General features: G+C 30.2%; 1 protein-coding gene across 1 annotated transcript in view; it reads left to right on the top strand.

The window, feature by feature from the left end:
• The window catches only part of LOC121128251 (somatomedin-B and thrombospondin type-1 domain-containing protein), a 118,729-nt gene that overhangs the window by 25,124 nt on the left and 71,427 nt on the right, over window positions 1–22,178 (top strand). The window contains exon 2 of the mRNA XM_040723833.2: window positions 19,841–20,041. Within this exon, the coding sequence (XP_040579767.1) occupies window positions 19,841–20,041 (201 nt within the window). The remainder of the gene's footprint in view (window positions 1–19,840; window positions 20,042–22,178) is intronic.

Genomic DNA, 22,178 nt, shown 5'->3' with positions numbered 1-22,178 from the left:
CACATTAGGGGAGAAGAACCCGAAAAATCGACACCTGACAACAATATATTTGCACTGTGTATGTTGTGTTAGCGAGGTTAATAAACATTAATTAATATGTTTTTATTTTCATATCAAGTAGCTAAAATGCTAACCCGATTAAATGTATACATCAAAAAGAATACAACCATAGTTAAGAAATGTCCCTAACATTAAAAAGAGAGGTTAAAACATAAGATTTTATTTGGTTAATATAATTTTTATTTTAAACCCTCTTGTCAGAGTACATTTTGATACAATGGGAATAGGTTTGGAATAGACACTGATTCTTCATTGGTATCTGCACTTGGAGTAATAATACTGATGCCTACCTGGATGTACTAGAGACCAAGGTGATGGCATCAATTAATGCCTTGTGACTAGAGTGATATAATTGATGTAGTTTTATAATGCATTTAAAGATGAACAAATTGCAACTCGTGCAGACCTTTTTTTGTACTAAACTCTGGAAATTAAAATATCTCAAAATTATTTTCAGTGAGTCAGTTTTAAATAGCAATAAAATAATAAATTTATATAGCAAAATTATATAAGTTACATTTAAAATAATCAAAAACTGAATTACAAAATACTAAAAATATACATAAGATGGATTATTTGGGATGGTTCAAGAGGCATAAAATATCCAATTATGACCTACAGTACATTTTTTCTTCCCAAACTAAAATTAGCTGAGAGCCATTGACTTTTGCTAAATTCAGATATGGGACAGTTCCAAGCAAAAAAAGTTTTTGTGCAGGGGGGAGAAAAATAATAAAATGAAAACAGGACAATATGTATGTATAATATTTGAGCAACTTAAAAAATGGGATACAAAAATTATTCACAAAACATAAATCAATAATATAAGTATGAATAGACTCAATATACCAATAAATAATAATTATTTATGATTACCTATTGAAAGGAAGTATGTATGAATGGCCATACATAAGTTACCCATTTTTTCACTGTGAGCTTGAAAGACTTTAACAATCATGAAAAAAACATCCAAAAGGTAGTACCAAAACGAATAATATATCTACATATTTGGCCCGTCAGTACAAAAGGAAGCTAGAATTATGTTGTTGTTGTTTTGTTTTTTTCAATATTGACTGATTTTTTGTAGGGGAATAATTGTCCACTTTAATTAGAAAATATTTTTATTAATCTTTGGAGGTGCCACAGTTTGGAGTTGAAGTAGCCAAAATTAATTGCAATCATAAATGAATAAAAAACGGACAGATTTTATATTATAGGGCCCATATTGGGAGCAAATAAAGTATCTGAAATAAAAATAAATGTTCTGGACTATAGCTAACCCTCATTTGTATCTTAATTTACTACGCAAATTTGAAAACAAAGACTAAATTTCAATCAAATATGTCTATTGAATGTTGGGATGTATGTGCAGTAGATAGGTCCATTTGTAACTTTTTTTGAAAACGTTGAGCTCTCCTATGCTTAAAATATGCACGGATTTGTTTTTATAACTATATTTACATAAGAAAATATAGTTATTGACTAATGCCCAGGTTAGAGATTTTAAATTGGAAACAAGTTTAGACCTCAATATCTTGGCAGCCATGAAATATATGTTTATAAAAGTGTGCTCATAGGATTCAATTGACAAAAGTGTATAAGATAATATACAAAATCTTTGAGATCTTATTGGAAATAAAACGCCGTACAGCTATTATTTTGTGACTATTTACGATGTTGACAAGGCTTTTAAGTAGTCTTGTGGGTCCAGCAGACCAGCAGAGGCAGATTCATGATTAGTGATGAAAATCGTGTGTATAATGGGCATGTTAAAAAAAAGAAACCCAGAGTCAAAATGGTAATCCGGACAATTTAAAGAATGTTTTGGAAAATTTGTTAAAAAGTGAAGGAAATAAAAAAGGATATTTGCCAGAATGAATCCAATGTCGATCCCTAATTCTACTCTGAGTCCAACAACGACTTACAATTATAACTCCGCAACAAATCTTCAAGGTTACTCTCAGTCTTTTATGAGTACACACAAATGTACTCATCATATTTTGAATGTACTTCTATCTATTTAGGAAAGGAAGTTCACTACTCAGGAATTAAATAATAGTGATAAGTGCTAAGGAAAAGAAAATTCATTCCTCAGATAATAAAATTCAAAACAAAAAACGGACAAATTAAAAAATTTGCAAGATTTACACATTATCATTCTGCTAGGGAAAAAAATCTTAGTTCAGACTTTATTAATGTTTTGGGAAAGGAAATGTGGCCTCCAATGCTCGCCAGATATGTGTGCCGGCTTACATTATCGAGGCAGTAGCCAACATAGACAAGCTGTTCTTCATCAAAGCCTGTGCCAGGCTCAAGACCGATTTGGGGGGAGAGGTGATTGAAGCTGGAGGTGGTTGGTTTGAATGATTGACTTCACAATCGATCCCTACATTTAAGAGCAAAAGATATACTAATTGCTACATTAATTTTGGGAATAAGTTGTAATATATAGTATCTTTACATTTTCAAGCTATAAAATTTCCAACCCGTATATATGAAGTAAAAAAAATCAATCGGATTCAGATCTGGCGAGTTTGTTGGCCAAAATTACGCCAAGATGAATTAATCAAAATTGTCTTCGAGCCATTTAAGACTTTTTTTTTAGTTTTGGAAGAGAGCCAAGTCCTTTAGATGCCTCAAATTCCCTCCTAACCTGGCAAACAAACGTCTCCCTGAGTCCCAGAGTTCGAGCAATTGTTATGTTGACGTTCCGGGCAAGATTCCAAGGAGGGGTCCATGCCTTTTCCAAACATTTGGGAAAGTAGATAGATAGTTTGCGCACCCTTTATAAAGTAAAACAAATGAACACGTGAATATAATTTTGTTGAATGATAAAAGGATCAATTCACAAATAATTGCACTTTTCGTTGTTAAAATTAAAAAAGTTCATTTATCTACTAACCAAATGTAAATTAAATTACAAAAATTTAATTTCATACACATTAATTTAGTTTATAAAAAGTTTGGTATTACCTTTTAACATACGTACATTTATATTAAATTAAAGTATTAATTAAATAAAGAGATAGTTTGAAAAAAATAAAACTTAATGAACCAGCTTTGTAATAGATATTTTTAAATAATAATAATCAGGGAAATTTAGATTAATAACAGACGATATTTAATGTACAAGGAGGATTAAGTATCACAGAATAAATGTTTCATACCATTTCATCCCTTTCATAAAAAATATGGCCTTCTAATAGTGAAGTTATCGTGAAAAAAGTCAAAAAGTATTGTAAAATGAAATAAATTTATCAATTCGTTGAACTAACTCTGTTTTAGTGATACCAATGTTTCTTTATTGAGGCTCTATTCAACCACACAAAATGATCCAATTTAGGTCGATAAACGGTCTGATTCACCCTGTACGACATATTGGATGCAAAAACCAGAGTCAGCGATGGTATAGGTGGCCATCATCCGTTCTGCTAAGGCGCACCTTATCTTTTCCCTCTTGAGTGACAAAATTAAAAGTATTGTGTACGTGGGTACCAACTCGGAGAAAAGTCAACAGCCATGTGTCAAATCCCACTTCAGGTTAGAGATTTATAGCTTTCAACAGGGTGGTACTCAATCTCACATGATGCAAAAGTGGTAGGAGACTCATTTTCCTAGATTTTTGGATTTTTGGAGCAACAAATTTTAACCTCCATCCAGTTTCAATTTGAATCTGATGGATTTTAGAATTTGGCTTATTTTGAATGGGTGGGTCTGCAAGAAGCCTCATCCTAATTTAAATAGACAGAAAATCTTCTTAATTAGGGAGATGGCATTGCATGTTTTTATACCTTGCCTAACAGACTCAAGGCTGTAGTTTCTGCAAAAGGCTATCATTTTGAAAAATAAATTAACAATTATTGCTACAATATTTAGTAGTATTTGTTGAAATTTTAGGTTTTAATTATAGAAATATAAATTTATTTGCAATTATTAATTTGACAGTATTTAGGGTCTACTTTGTAAATTATTAAAGCATAATTTGTCTTTTATCCGACTCCTATTTACTCTCGGGAATCTTGGGTACTGCTTCTAGTACTTAATACCTATATCACCTCAATAGAATTTCATTAAGGAAAATACTTCATTATATGATAAAAAAAACATTAATAATACTCTACACCACATATTTAATACTAATTATACAACTAATACCAAATTAATCCTGTCAAAATGGATGAGATTACTTCTATTTACATACTTAAATCGTTGATAATAATGTCAAAAATAGACACTCATACACCAAAAAAAAAAAAAGATAATTTCTTCAATTTAAAAAAAGTAATCTCACAAGTTCATTAAGAATAAATTTAACGCTGGATCAGCTATAACCTAGAGGCAAATGCAAAAAGTTTTAACAATATGTTTAATTAACGTTGACAAAAAATATATATATAAATAATTGAGAAAAATATACATTTTCTTGGTTCGTTAGAAGGTAAATAATTAACGACATTTTGATAATATTATTTTACTCCTGTACATAAGTACACATTTAATAAGATGGTTTAATTTAAGTATAAAATGCATCGACGATATTGTTTTATATTTTTGGTAAGTCAACATAAAAACAAACTTGGCTAAAAAAATTAATTCCTTATATACTGGGTACTCCAAAAGTATTTGTCTAGATGTACTGTGCTACAAATAACCATGTGCAACAGATCAGAATGAGGAATTATAGGAAAATCTTAAAAATACATTTTTAAGATTACATTATGAAGATTGTCCTTTTTTGTAAATTGATTTCTACCAACTTACATCCTCCGGACGGTGTTGGAATGCAGTAAATACGTTAGCAATGAAATCCAATGGGACTCCGCAGAGGCTTTGAGTTTGGTGATGTTGCTGTGGTGGACTCTACAGGATTTTGACTCAATATGCCAACATTTTGAAAGGTCCAAATGATTCAGATCAGGGGCAGGGCCTGAAATCATATTTCTATCATCCAAGCTTAACCCATGTTTCCTCTATGGTATATGGCAAGACTTGACTCTTCAAGATTTTCAAGTAGTTAGCTGCTGTTAGCCAGTAGCCTATTCAAAACAAAATTTGCAACATTTTGTCATCTGTTGAGGCTATGATACCATTAGTCATCAGTGAGGCTGGAGTTTTCGTCATGGAAACTTCAAAAAGGCTTCCAGGCGTATCACTAATGCAAACAACCCTGTCATTTTTATTTACTTTTTTTTTTTTTTTTTTTTTTTTTTTTTTTTGATGACAGAATCCACAGTAAATGTCTTCTCATCACTGTTTAAGATGATCACATTACCTTTGTATTTAAGATAATCTATTAACCTCTTGTATCGTTCTACATGAACATCAATTTGATTTTGAATTATTAGGCTCTTCCAACACAACTCAGAAATATCTTTACAGTACATTGGGCATCTATAGCGACTGTAGAATTGCTTAACTTCATCTTTCTGATAAACTTTGACATGTTCATGGTTGGATTAACATGAAATGCATATTTAGCTGCTTCTGAGGTCAATTTTATTGACTTATCACTTTTAGGTCTATCCCTAAGGCTTCATCCATCCTTTAAAAGCTTTTTGACCTTGTGCACTGTATGACAGTTAACTTTTATTCTCTTTACAATGTCAGAGCTGCTATGGCCGTTTTTCTCCAATTTGGCAATTTCTAACTTTTGTGCTAACATTTTTATCAATAATTAACATATAAAAAAGTTAAACCATTTTTATACATACAGGTAAAAATTTTAAAGACATAATTGTGTCACTTGTAAGCTTTTTATTCAAATCTTCATAATAACTTGAGATATTCAATAGTTTTAACTATATTTAAGTACCTTTATTTGATTTAAGAAACTTATTTTGGCTCCAATATGACCTTTTTAAATAAATCAATCAATTTATCATTCTTTTATTTGGACAATCAATTTTGGGTACCTCAAGTGCAATTTGTGTGTCTTCCAAAAAGAGTCATTAAGAACAATTTGTTAATATAAGTTGACGATAATTTGTTTGTAAATAAAAAATCAGTTTTAAGAAATATCTTTCTACCTTACTTTTTTTTCTAATGTTCTTTTATTTGGTTGTAGTAATTAGGTATAATGAAATATTAAATAATTATATTTAATCTATCTAAACTAAGAATCTTCTGGTGAAATCCATATAAATAGAGTATATTTCTTTATTTAAAAATCACCTGGGGGTGAACGTACACACATTGAATACAACAGAATAAATTCTCCCGAGCACGTCGCCCATGTGCAATGGCGAATAAACTTTTTGACGGTTTATACATTCTTTACTTTTTTAAATGCAAAAAGCCTAATAATTCATAATCATTTTTCGATCAATAATGGACTTAATATGACAACTTCTGGAATAAGATTAAATGCCTTTATTTTTGGAATTTTTTGGAAAAAAAAATTCCAAAAATTTTGTTAGCTATAAAATATTCATCAGATTTATAATATTTTATATAGCTGCGCTATGATCTTTCAAATAAAATCTCTTTAGTTGCAATTTGTAGTGCCTCCAAAGGCTTAGAGGCTCATTGTATTAGTTTGCCCGCACCTCCTACGTTATCTTTCTATCCCGAAATTGGAGAGAAGGGATGGTTGAAATTCAATTATTGCAACTTTTTAATAATAAGGAATTCATTTCACTTAAGGAAGGAAAAAAATATATTCGTGGAGTAGGAGAAGAGGGGTCATGACTTTTTGGAGATATTTGGACAATTAGAACTTTGAAGGATCATAAAAAGTAAATGGAAATCTCATTATGTTAAGGAGGCTGTAAATTTGTTTTTTTTGAATTACTTCAGAGGGGACTCTGAGTCTATCCGTGGATTGAGGGATTAGGCCAGAGGAGATCACATCTCATTAAGTAAATCACTACGACTTTTTCTTGTATCTACTACCATGAACCATCATTGCAGTATAATTACAGTATGAACGTAAGTGCGTCATTATGGATAGAAACTTCTATGTCATCATATCCATCAACTCATTCAACAGAAAATTAATATAAATATATATTAATAGAAATATATCCCTTAGAAACTCCAATAATTGTCTAATTCTATGTGGAAACTTATTCAAGCAATTGCAATCGATTTTGTCTTTATATTTTTCTCGCCATTTTGCAAATTGTTGCTTTGTTGCACTTTATGAAGTTATTTCCTTAATATTGATTTGCAATAATTGTACGTACACTATCAGTTTTTTTGTCTCCTATTTCGAGGAAGTGAAATTATGACGCGCAAGAAATCTTTGTGAATGAAAAAATAAGTTTACTGATTAGAAAAGGAAATACAGTTGTTTTGAGTTCTCTTTTTTGTTTGTTATAAATGTTATTTATGAATTTAAATATAATGTTAATATGTAATTCATTTTACCCCCCCCCCAATCATACAACATCAGCTGATATTAACAATAGACTTAATTCAGGTACACCATAAGTCTGGCTACTGTCTTCTCATTGCACTCATAAAAATTCAAACAGAATTAATCAGAACAATTCATTGACAGAAATATAATATAATTATTTGAACAATACTAGACATTTTTGGGTAAAACTATTTACTTTTCTATCTCATTTTTATGTTGATAGGACATATATATTATATATTTACAGCGCAAAAGCGTAACACATTACTTTTTGTCAAAAATGTGAATTTTATTTCACAATAATCTACTAATATTTCAAACGTCAAAATAAATTTATTCATTCAATGCCCTCTGATGAATATATGGAAATCAATTTTTGGATGTCATCCAAATGAAATTCCCACATATCTATGTTATAGAATCCACTTCCAACTGAGAGCGTTTGAAATGGTATTACACAAACTATGTAAACCATCTGGTACGGAACAAATATTTGAAAGGTTTTTTAAATATACATAAATATGTATATTGGGCCATGTCTTGAAAAAAAACAAATTTTCTTTTTCCCCTATTTGGAACTGTTTATTTTTATTATTTTTAAAAAGGTATTTCTTTATTATAAATGTTACATATTAAAGTTTATAGAAAAAAATAAAAAAAATATATATATACAGTTGGTAAAATACAAGCCATAAGATAAAATAGAACGTGTGGGTGTTGGTTAAGAGGTTTTTGATTTTGAAAATACATATGTAATCATAAAGAGTTATACAAATTGAAGGGATAATCTGGGGTGTTTTTTTTTTTATATGTTTTTCATCTTATTTTTTCCATTATCAAATTAAATATAACAATTGAATTGTTATTTTTGTACATTGCAGTAAAGGTAATCATTGGTATAAACGGTAATTATTTCTCTTTTTGTAAGGAGATAAATATTGTTTTGGAGTTATATAGCGAGTGGTACATTAAAATCTGAACACTTTGAATTTTAAAATTCAACAAGATATAATTAATTAGTTAACAATAGAATTTTAACAAAATTAATACTATAAATGGATGTGTGGCTGAGCTCGTTTAATCATTAATGTAACTATCCTTAGAGGCAATGATGGCTTCCAGGTGGGAATGGAAGGCCTTGCACCTCCTCCAGATGTAGTCCTATGTCTTTATGTCCCAGTGCTGGCCGACAGTGCCTTTGATGGACTCTGTGTTTGGACGACGGACACTTTAGGCCTTACCCTATACATACACTCAAAAAGTGTTGTCGTAGAAGTTGGCATCAGGGCTGTAGTGTAAAAAAAGAGTTCAACGGAACTCAATCACGTTAAAGAATAATTTTTTACTTGTACATAAGCAAGGGGTTCCGGTTTTTTTTTTGTTTTGCGACTAATTTGTTTTTGCTTTAATATATCGAAATATGAATTAATTTCAATTACTCAACCTTCATTAATTATTCAACAGAGTAGAATAAAATATGACCTGCTAGTATAAAAAAATCCAATAACCCAAACATGAAAATAATAATTCTAACAATTTGGAGAGTGTTTGGAACGAAGAAACCTCTTTTCACTTATTTTAAGAACTTCCTAAAGTATGACACGTGGTAAGCATGACTGTGGGGTTATTGTTCCAAACATCGATATCCAAGACTGATTGGTACGTGATGCCATCGTCTTCCCATAAAAACTTCAACAAAATATAAATAATAATTGCAAAAGTCCTATTTTTTCTTTATTCCACACGTTCAAATACGACCAAGATTCCTTCAGGCCTCGATAAGTTGGTCGAAAAATAGCTCCATCTTTTTTAAGAAGTTTGGACTAAATGAAACACTATTTTTATGTGTTATCTACAACTAATCAAGTTCTCAGTATATAAATAGTATTGCTTTTTTTTAAAGGAACTATGTTCAGTCATGTGTTTTTAAGCTATTTGTTTCGTTATGTTCGAAAGTATATCATTTTAAAAGTGTTGAAATAAGTTATTGTTGATTGAAAAAAGAAAAACAATAATTTGTTCGTAGAAATTGACATAAATTGTCAAGGAGTACAAAATGTAATACACACTCAATTTTGGCAAAAATCATTCTAGTTTGCTTTTGTGTTGACAGGGCACAAATTATCAAAAATAGGGAAGAAAAAAAAAAACACATGTCAGCCTAAAGATGTACGTGACAATTACACTGAAAAAACATATAAACTGTACTTAAATTACTAGTGACGATTCCAAAAAAAAATCCTGATGCCGATTCTGAAACGATTCTAGTAATAATTCCCAATGCCCTCTTTTCTACGTCGGGAGGACTCGTAGATATTTTAAATAATAGTTAAAAAATAATATTTTTCTATTAATTTCTAAGTATTACAATTGATAAAATAAATCGCCTTCCTTAATTAAATGTAAATAATGAATATGTTAAATAAAGGAAGGCGATTACTCTGCCGGCGAGCTTTTTCAAAGACATATTTTCCCAGGGCGAGTAATCCCACAGAAAACTTTCGAAAGGCGAATTTTGCAAAGGTGTGCTTTCCTAGATGCTTTTACAAAACGTATTGCTCTAAAATAACAATATTTGCACCGACTGCATGTGCATAGAGCACTTTTGTTCACGTTTAGTTAGTGTTCAATTTGTTTATTCTCAGTTTTCGAGCATTTTTTATGATAAATTATTTTATTGCAATACTAGGACAAACACGTTTTCTTAAAGATGGACAATGAAAATAAAAAATTTTTTTTTTTTATATTTAGCTTTTATATGTTAAAATTCTAAACTAAAACAATATACTATAAACTATAATTATATAATAAGTATTCTATTGTAAAATCTCCTTGTAAACAACATTTTTTGTTATTTTCTGCCCATTTGATAGAAATATAATAAACCTTGCACCCCCTTTTGACATTCTTGAAATTGCAACATTTAATTTGACCATGTAAAATTACTTATTTTGGTAAATATAAAGTAATTTTTTCAAATGTTTGACATTGTGATTTATTTATTTTCATTTTCATTGCTAACTTGCCAAATTCCTTCTTCATCCATACTGAAGATACAAACTAAGAATAACTTGCTAATTCTCAACTTCCACCATTTAACTAATTCCCTTTTTTATTCATATTTAATATGCGTTCGTCCTTTTTCCGTTTGTACAACAATTCGTTTTTAGGATTTTTAATTTTTTTTTGGTATATTATCGAATCGACAATCCATATCTTAAAAAAACTTATGAGACACGGGGATTTTGTTTAATGAAAAAAATCAATTTATTTGCAAAAAATTAAACTTGCTCTCCAGAGCCCAGGAATCTAGTCTGATCAGCATGAAACATAATTCTCAAACGTAACTAAGATTTCTGATTTATTTTACATCTAAAGTATGTATCTGTCTCCGTTTTTAAAGTTTGTATCATTGTTTTTCTAAGCAGGACGAACGAAAATCAGACACACATATAAATTATTTTTATACTAATTAAATTATGAGTATATTTCATAATATTGAAATCTTACATAGTATTTTATTCCACACTCTATTATAATATTGCTTAATAATATATTATTAAAAGCGTAGCAATACATTTGTATATCTATATGACAGCCAAAATGTCTTCATATAAATAATAAGAAGAGGGATCAATAACAAAAAGTATTTCTGTCCTTTTGGAAACAGAGTATTAGTATTGCATAACTTATTACTTCATTAATTTAACAAAAACAATAAATTATGAAGTATCCATGACATATCAAATGAGGCAAGGGCATCGATAGATGACATCTAATTATATATGGTATTTTTGTGTTATTGAGGTAACACCAATATTAATGTTCGATGCCAAAAGAGAAGTTGCGTGATTTTTAATAAGAGTTTTTATTCCGATTTATTTTTCTTAATATAACGTTATTTTATTAAAATTAACTTACCAAATTTGTAATTGTTCCTTTCTTGATCCGTCTAAACTTGTCTTATATTGACACTTTGAAAGTTGGTACATTTTATATAAATTATTTCTGCTCAGTCATGAATATCCCCTATTACAATTCATCATTTACAAAATTATATTTTTATATGATGACATCTTTAGTTTTATAGAATAGTGCATTATCATAGTCTTTATTGACTAAATTAAGAACTTTTGTCTTGTTTCAAGCTTTGATTGAAGTTTACTATTTAAAATTTACATTTTTATATCTTACGACAAATTTTCAGCACAAGTCGTAACTGAAATTTGAAAAAAGTTAACCAACAAACTGGCTCAACCCTTTAAGCCCCTGCTCGACTGTTTTGTAGAGCACATTGTGAGTCAGCATATCTTCCATATATACATACAAATATATTTTCTTTAAATTCAATGCATAAAAAATCATCCCCGTTCTTTAGAATGGGTCTTTACCATGAATCCACATCTAAACCATTTGGTAGAGGCCAATAAAAAAACTGTGGGTCTGATAAAATTTTTGATGGGGACGTTAAAGTGTTAAAATACAAATTATGCAACAAATCTCATGGTTACTTTTTCATCAAATATATTTATAGATTAGTCTCACATTAAACAACATTAATAACAAAGCATTGAAAATTGAAGATCTGTTCGTAAAAAGTAAAAAGGGACTTGGAATGAAGATTAAATATGGTCACAGGAAGATGCCATTAAATTTTGAGAGGATAAGAGCTCAAATTTCTGTAGTTATGTAGATTTAATTAGATGCTCCATATATCAAAACAGTTTACGGTCAAAAGCGAAGAATTGACCATTAGTTTTAAAACAAATTGAGATAAGGAGCTGAAATCAAACATATCTTTGCCGCATATACAATATATAACACAAATTTAAATATGATTGCAATAGACAATATATTTCATTAATTTCAATATTACATATTTTTACTTAAAAATAGAGAAGAAAGGATATTTCATATAGAAAAAAAGACCAAAAGTGGAGGTTTGCGCTCTACTGTGTGTCCATTACAGTTTGAATTAGGATAAACGAGATTAAATTTGTTAATTCTTTTTATTTAGATACTATTTGGGTAATACACCATAAACAACCTTATATGATTGATAAAATGACATTGACTGTATATCCTGTGAGCAAAACAAGTTTTTAAAGCTTCAAATTGGCCGCACCTCCCACTTTACATAGTTGATCAAGTCTCAGGGACGTCGGCAGGATATGTTTTGAGGGGGGCTTTGTTTTTGGATTTTAAAATATCCGAAAATTAATTTTTTTTGGAAAAAAATTTGAAAAATTAAATTTTTTCTAAAAAAAATTGAAAAAGTTAATTTTTTCGGGAAAAAATTTGATAAATTTAATTTTTTCGAAAAAAAATTTGAATATTAAATTTTGGAAAGAAAAATTTAAAACCCCATAGCTATTTCCAAAATATTAAATTGTTTGAAAATAAGTTTCAAATTTAAATTTTCAAGTAAAAATCAAATATTTCTTAATTTAGGTGGAGCTACAGCCCATTCATTTCTCCACCTGCGTTGCAGCTCTGGATGCACCTCCTACAAATTGAGGATTTGAGAGACGCATGATAATATATGAAGCATGCGCAAAGCCATGGCCAATACTACCCCAATTTTTGTGTATCATTACTCCATCTTGGAAAACTAATGCTTCTTACCACATAATTATCTGCATTGTATTCTATTCTTATTATTTTATCTTTGTTCGCACAACAAATTTAATCCATTAATTGATTGCAATTTTAAAAATTAAAAAATATTCCAAAACAGGTAAAAATGATATTTACATATCTACTTCACATGAGTAGCACAATTAAGCTTGAATGCAATATGTTTGACAGATGATGTCATTCACTATCACTCGTCAAAACAAAGTAATTCTAAAATTAATTGTAAAGTGTATATTAGGGTGTCTTATAATACATCAACTCATTTTTCTAGCCATTTTATTTTTTATCTAAAATGTGTATTTTGTGAGAAAAAGATTATTCAATGAGCTCTTTCTGTGGATTAGAAACTGAGACAAGCAGACACATGTTCTAGATGTACTGAAGGATTCGGGGTATTAGGGAGGCCGTCGAGAGGAATATTCTTGTGGAGTAAGGGGTGAATCTAGACTTGCTATACTGGCTCATAACGACGTCAAGCCGGCATGTGAATTGCAGAAAAAATGAGAGTTTGGTTGTGAGAGTACTCTCAATCTTCTAAGCGCTCAGGTGCAGAGGGAAGGGGAGCCCAGGTAGTTTTGAAAAATATATGAAGCAATCGATCCCTATTATCGGATACTTCACACATAGGGGAACCCAGCTTAGATAGGGAGAATGGATGGACCAATGTATAAAGGAAAGGATGGATGGTTTTAGGAAAGTGTATTATGTATATGTTTTCTACTTAACATTAATGGTTGGTTTTCGATGGACATTTTTTTTCTTATGTTTACTTAGTCTCTCTACGATCAACCGAATTCTAAAAGGGAGGGAGGAGCGCTCGTTCATCACTTCTTCATTCTTTTTTTTTTTTTTTTTTCTTTTATCTTTTTGTTTTCTTACATTGGAGGAAGGGAGAAATATAAAGAAGGGTGTATTGGACCTAGAAAAAGTACTGAGACCTGCCTATAAGTAGTCATTAAAATACTCATAATTAATCAAGATCATGTTGTATATAGAAACATTTATATTATAGTATTTTTTTACTAAAACAATGCACATTAATTATGAATCTGGCCACCATCAGCCTCAATGGCAGCCTCCAACAGCCTCCAGACTCCCTTGCACAAGGTAGCTTGGCAACGTAGTCATTTTACATGATTATCCACTGCTGGTTTAGGGACGTATTGAGGACGTCAATATTCGAATGGTGGACTTTACAGGGTTTTTTTTCAATTTACCACCAATTGGAAAAATCCAGTGGATTCAAATCTGGGCTCTGAGAGCCCAAAGGTTCTTGGACGAGAAGTTCATGTTGCTACCCATCCACTCTTGTACAATTTTAGCAGTATGGGGGCGGGGCTCCATCCAGCTGAAAAATGCAAGTGGCCTTGTCGGACTTCTTCGTGATCTTGGTGATCTATGAGACCACATTTCCTTCAACACCATCAAGTAGTCAGCCGTGCGTAACCTATATCCAACAAGAAACTAAATTGGAGGCTTTTTTTCTCCATTTCAGGCCACAACCCCTAACATCATCACAGAGGCTGGATGTTTGGTCTTGGTGACTGTCCTGAAGCTGTTGTCAGCCTTGTTGTAGAAGAGGTCTACGGTAAAGGTATTTTCATCTGAGAAAAAAATCACCCGGTTGATTGTGTGCTAAAATCATTTAAGAGCTGTTGACCGACTTCCCAGCCTTAAAGCTCAAATATCTGCACTACTTCCTAAATTTTTGGAGTCCTCCACGCTACCTCTACATCGACACATCCCAGTCCCTTATATATATTTACAAATAGTTGAAATTATGAACTGAATACTGAAGTATAATTATATTTGAAAACCTGACAGTTTTAATATCTACTAACATTAGTATAAAAGAAATTTCAAAGTAATTTCATGGCAAATACAATAAATCTATACATTTACAGAAAATATGTTCTTAAATCTTCTTATATATCTCTAATATCTAGGTTAACACCTTTCATCTTTGATATTATAGATGTATACACATGATATTTGTAAAATGAAAATGAACGTTGGTATGGCCCAAAGGTAGACTTAATGAAAAATATCAGTATTCCCTGCGTATAACATTATTTTTTTTTTGTTTATTTTACTTACTCACTGTATATGTTTACCTCAAGTCAACTTTCATTAGTAGAGATTGATATTAAAAAACGATTATACAACACATAGTTCTGAAATCATTTAGCTATTTTAATTTATAATTATGTGGTTTTCTTTTTTAGTCATTTCTTTTTGCAAAAACTAAAACTATCTTTACAATGCATTGATTCCACAGTTCTTCTATTGGGAGCCTGATTTTTTTTATCGGGAACTCAAACTGTGGATTACTCACCATTAATTGGGCAATAATGAATACTGATGATAGAATTTTTAGGGTACCTTCAGGCCCCACTCCGTGTCTAGCAAAGACATGGGCAAGAATGACTTGATGTCAATTTTCAATTCTACTCCGAGTATAGCAAGGACTAACTGTTGTTTAACTACTCCAACATTCAAATTGATATTTTAGTAATATAATACTCTATTTTCTTTTAGTATTTACTACAAATTTCACTATAAGTATAAGTAAAAAAACTGAATACTTTTTGAGTATTATTTTATAAGCCTTTGACCTCAATATCTAATATAGTAGTGGGATACAAGAATATTAATATTTATAGAATTTAAAAGATGGATTATTTCGAAATTAACAAATTAGTATCAACATTATATTTTTTAAACAGAATAAGACATCTCTTTACATCATCTTTAAGAGACTCACATCTCATTTGTTCATATTCATTATTTTGGTACTTATAAGAGTGCATAAAAAGAATTATTTTACACTTCAATCATATATTTATTACATAGCTACTAGTTCAGGAACTAATGAAGTACCACAGCGAGAAAAAAAACCTCTGAACCATATTATAGAATATGGTTTTTACAAAGAGGTGAAGTAAAAAAATTACAAAGCTGTTTAAGTCTCTTGAGTGGGTAAACACCCTAGGGAATTAATGGAGTTTTAAATACAATTGTATATTATATGTATTTCTTCCCTACCACAACATTAAAATAATAAATGATAAAATAAAAAAACCTTACACAAACAAAAACTCCATAGATCATGAGCAAAAAAAAAAGTATTTTATCCGCAAGGTGGTGTGAGAGTTTGTGGCTTGTTGTTTAAACTAGTTGTTTTAAAAAAAATAGAAAATAGAAGAATTTTGACAGTGCTCCCTATTAAAGTAATTGCCACAACTAAATTTAATTGTTAACTACTTAAATATGTGTCAAGTCTATATTGTGGGAGTGATAAGATATAATTAGAGTTGTAAATTATATTAATTTAATCTCGTGTAATTTTTTTGTAGTTGTTAATCTGAACGGGTTTTTTACACAAAACTGCCATCACTATAGAGGAAATTAGATATACACCACTTTCCATAGATAAAGTAAGGATATTGAAATTAAAATAGTTTTAATAAGTAAAAACAAGTTATGTTATTCATGGGTTAAGTGATAATTACGTACTGGGATGTTTATTTTTAGTTTATCCTCCTGCACGGAATCTAACTTGGATATTGGCAGGGATTTGTCCATCAACAGAGCGTCAGATTACCGGAATATTAATCACTATAATATTTGTGGAAATGTTGCTGGAAAGCCTGACCAAGGAATAAAGGTTAAAATTCGTATAAGGGCTGTCGTAAAGCTCCTTAAAGATTTAATTGTACGAAATCATAATAGCATTATTAGATTTATAGCAAAAGAGATCGGTATGTCACCAACAACCATGAATATGATCATAAAGTGGACCTTGGAACTAAGTCAAGTGTTAGCAGGAAATAAAATTTGATTATTCTCAATTAAAAGGATAAAAGGCTCACTAGATTAAAATATCTCATCAATTTTATGAAAAAGATTGACTATTTTTTTCTGTGAGAAGTTATTCCTGGTTGACAAAGTCTCCATCAGCCGAATAGATAGATATATAACGACCAACATGCTTAATCAGGTACATTACAAATTTTACAAGCTACAATAATCATGGTCTTTGGAGACATATCTGTCGGGAGAACATTTCAATCACCATTTCAGCCATGTTTTATGAAGAAAATATATTTTAGATAAATTGAAAGCTCAAAGTACTTCATGAACAAGCCAACCCCATCAATAACAAAACCTGCTGTCACTTTTTGAAATATATTTCTAAAAATATGAGCTGAGACATGTGGTAAAGGGAAGTATAAGGTGCTTGTGATCTTAAAAGACTTTTAATATCAACGGGGATTATCTGGATAATTATAAGTGTTGTTGGACTCAGATTATTGTTGAGGATCGACTTCGGATTAATTCCTGCCTCTCCTTCTTTCCTAAATAATTAGTTGGATTTGGGTTTATTTATATTCGAGCATGGCTGCTTGTTACTAATATAATGAAATGTCATGAGAGCTTAGCTGTTCTCACCAAAACATTATTCATATGGTCAGGTTTACAATATCACTCTTTTTTTACATACTGATAGTGATTAGAATATAAAGTTATAAATATAATTAATTTAAATTAAATTAAAACTTTTTTCCCACACTTCAGTCTATCCATTAAGAAAATAAAGGTTTTTGGACTAACAGAAATTATTTTTTGTTACTTATAAATTCGCATTGAAAGATTTCCCATAACAAAAGTAGGCAAATTGAATTAAGTAAAATTCCAGCCATGGGCAAATTTATGAGATCATTGGTACATAATGAAGAAACTTTTTTTTTTATCATTGTTTTTACTTTTTAATACAACTGAAAAACTTTTGAAACATTGAGTATTTAGTCTGTGTTTTCTTTGCACTAAAAATAAAAGTTTTTGTTCATCTAATTTAATCTAAAGTATTAAATCATGAAACAAAAGACCCTTTGTTAAATTTTCATGTAATACAATTGTTATTTCTTTTAATATGAAACTTTATTTTCCTAGTCATTAATAATTATAAAACATACACCATCTTGGTTCATTTTTAAAAGAAAAAAAATCAAACTTCATTCATTATTTATTTAGATTGTTCATAATTTATTTATAAAATATGTAGCTTTAATTGGCTCAATTAACTTAAGGATTCTTCATAGAATATATTCTGAATAGAGAATAAGGTTATTATACATATATAATTTGTGAGAGTATCTAGGATGGCTAAGGATAAGAAAACAGGCCAAAATAAAGGTTTTGCCTTCATTCATATAATAAGTTGTACTGAATATAGTGGATTCAATAATATATTTATATTTTTCATGTGTCCAAAATAAATAAAGACTTTGAACTGACAAAAAACTTAAAGAATCCCGTATTAAAAAAAAATATATTTTTTCCAAGATCCAAAACAAAGACAATTTCCTGTGAAAATGATAACCATAATACAATAAAAAAAATGGGGTTAACAAAGATCCAAGGAAAGTAACAGAGGTGAACTATAGGGCTTTAGGAGATGTACAGTATCATAGGATCATCGATTTGATACCGTGTTAGAAAATAAATAGATTCATGATACAAATTATAGTAATTTGTTTCTACTAAAGTTTGATTGAATAGTGAGTCAAATGTATTATAAAATATGTCTTTCAGTAAAAAATTGGTTAAAATATAACAAATCTTTAAGGATTAAGCTTTCTATAAAACAATTCTCAATATTTTTTACACGGGGTAAGGTATGAACTGATAAAGTTTTAATTACCTTACAATGACTTTATTAATATGAGAAAATTATTTTGCACTTGGACCAAAATAAGTGAACCCTTTGTATTATTGTTCCAAATTCTTTTTTCGGTATGTAAATCGTAAAAAGTTTTGGTATTTAAACTTGGTTACTGAACTGAGATTTTCTACTCCCCAAATTTGATAAAATTGTTAAAAATTGGTTTTAAAATAGATTCATATGCTCCTAAAACATTTTTCTAATAAATTTAACTTTGTTGTTGCAAAAATGTATTTTATAGGAACTAATGGGAAATTATGCAATTTTTAATCAAGGTCTGGTAAATTTGATTATTTTTTTTACTTTTACGTCATTTTTTTGTTTTGTTTTTCCCATTTAAGGTATGCGCATTGCTAGAAATATAATATCAGCTGTTATCCCATATATAAAACTCAATATAATTTATGTTAATAAATACATTTTAGAAACGAAAGTTTGCTTAAAAAAATTAATATTTCATAGCAGTTTTTATCAAAAATAGTTAGGGAGTCAATAACAACTATGTTGAAATTATTCATTTGGGCAGTCTTCCTAGAATCAAATAATGATTCGGAATATAACCATTGAAATGGTTCTATTTTCTAACAAAACATCTAATTTATATTATATCAACACTAAAGACATTTTATAATGAAAAGACAAAGCATTATTTGTAATGACATGATGTAATAAAGAAGCAAATTACAAATTTGTTTAAATGAAAACGGGATTGTCATAATTTAACTGCTATATGTATACACAGTAAGCTATTATATTTATTTTGATATAGCTACTTAATAACATGATAACAGTGTAAGTTTCTAAATATTAGATTATATTCTTGTGGGTATATTATATCCATACTTTTTAAATGTGATTACATTTGCTGATTTGTTGTGGCAATCCATAAAAACAATTAATAAAGTTAGACTTTTCTTAATTTACTCTGATTGATCTATCAAAGAATCACATTACACAAACACAAAATGAACCTTTATTTGGAGGAATTGTTTCGTGTACATTCGTATATAAACCTTGTGTCCGTTTGACCTCACATCCCCTTCTCTTGTTCATTTCAGTAACGGACTGTGTCACATCTGATTGGTCGGAATGGAGTGAATGTAATCAAAACTGCGGAGTAGGTGTAAAGAGTCGAAGTCGAGTCATTGTACAATATCCTTCTCCAGGAGGTAAATCATGTGGGAGTCTCAATCAAAATCGGCGATGTGTGGGTCAAAGATGCTCCATGTATCAGAGGCAGTACAAAAGTCCTATAGGAGGTAAGTTTTTTTGTATAAATTCTTGGATATTCGGATATAATTTAATACAAAGGTGCAGAAAAAAAACACAGAAAAATACGGCAAGCACCAGGTGTGTCCGTCTATGGTGATAAACATTTATATTCGTTGCAATTTTTCTGTCCGTTTCGTTGGATTTTCTCTTACCTCAGGTAGTGTCAAAATAAGGGGGGTTAGAGTCACCGGTCAAAATGTTAATCTATAACTTTAACTAGGAAGCACAACGTAGCAAAAAATACAACAGAAATATGTTCTGATTTGCCCTCTTCCCAAAAAACGATATACAGGACAATTATGGGAAAGGCGACTGTCGAGGGGTTAGAAAAGGAATTTTTTATGAACATGATCATTATAAACCATATGATCAATGAAGATCCTATGGTGAAGATCTGAATGGTGTAAAAAAGGACTTTGAGTCAAGATTTGAAGGGCATATATTGTAAAAGAAAGCTTGAAAGGCCCATGTTCCAACTAAAAAGCTCAATAAAAAGCCTAAAAGTTTTCCGCAGAGCCCAGATCGGCCATCCTTTGATTATACTTTCAAAGGTGTGATTGAAGGGTATGCTTTACATAATTATATTCACTTTCAAGAAAATAGCTTAAGTTCGTTATCATGGATGTTTTAGCATACCTGGATAAAAACTTCAGCTGTGTCACGAGTAATTAAGTCAATGGGATATGAAGTTAGAAATATATTTTAATTCTAAGTATTATTAAGATAAAAATTAATTTACTAAATTTATTTATCCCCGCAAGAATATTATGTTTAATACACTTTGAATCAATATCCAGCACGATTTTACTCAAAAATATGATCACAATTTTATTCCAAAAGTTATATGGAAACACAGTTTATAATTATTTTCTATTGTCCAGTCCTTATTTATCTAAAGAAAAAACACAGTTTACAGAGTAGAAAAGGTAAAGTTGTTGGTGGATCTGCTCTTTTTTCTCTTTCTTTTTATGTTAATTCTTTTAAATGGCTTCGTAGTGTTATAATCTGTTTCTCTCGCTGACAGAGAAATTCCCCCTGAAATTTGTGATATCTTAAAAATATGATTCATACATTAAAAAAATGATATTAAACAAAAAAATATATAATTGTTTACTTACACCAATACTAATTTAAATGTAGAAGATATTCCTCTTTATAGCAGTAATTTATTTTATTGTCCAAAAAGATATAAAAAGTAGCTCATAATATCAAGTATATTAATTTATTGATACTATATGTCTCACTATTTCCTTCTCCTCTAACTCCAACAAAAATTTCAACCATAACTATTATATATACCTGGAGCAAACTTTGATTATTCCCATACATTATTAACAAAAATTACACGAAGTAACCAATAGCTATGTATACCATCACAACAATCTCAAGAAAGTCCAAGTACACTGAGGAAGTCAACTTGAGACTGCTTTCAAAATTACATTCCCGTCACTGCTGATTAAGCGAAACACGATTAACATCTATCACAGCAAGAAAATTACCTCTATCCTCTACAACCCAGCTGCCATACTTTGGGTTGTAGGCAGCATCCAAGATGAAGTTTGACTCATCACTGAATGGTTTTATGATCCCTGGATTTGATTTACAAATTTTGTGGAATTTATTGCCTCTTTAAAACCTGATGCATTTCATATTCGCGGTAAGAAAGTGACGCCTTCCCCTGATAGCCCCGGCCACCGTCCTTCTACGGATATACCTCCTCCGAGCATGAGCAGTCATTGAGATCCCTGGCTTTGCAATGATAGACCTCTTGAGCCCAGTCAGGAAGTAGCACTTATCTTTTTGAGAACCAAAATAGAAATGGAAAACCCCTTTTCTACGTTCAGTTGCTTGCAAATGTTAATATCGGTCCTTCTGGAATATATTGTGACTTTTATGATCGCCTTAGCATCGTTGCCCGCCTCAAACAATTCTACAACGACTTTACGTTTGTCCTCCTTCTGCTTCATTGTAAAATTGAACAGATTAAGTATTAAAAGAAAGTTGTTGTCGCTGGAGAGTACTTTCAGGTAAAGTTAAAGCTTACAAGATAAAAATATTATATTTATATTTTTTTTTTTAAATTAGAAATAAGTCCGGATACTTCCGACCACCCCTGTATGTATA

Source organism: Lepeophtheirus salmonis, chromosome 13 (assembly GCF_016086655.4).
Source record: "Lepeophtheirus salmonis chromosome 13, UVic_Lsal_1.4, whole genome shotgun sequence".
NCBI lineage: Eukaryota > Metazoa > Arthropoda > Copepoda > Siphonostomatoida > Caligidae > Lepeophtheirus > Lepeophtheirus salmonis.
Note: the sequence above shows the minus strand (reverse complement) of the source record. Positions and strands in the feature narration are given on the sequence as shown.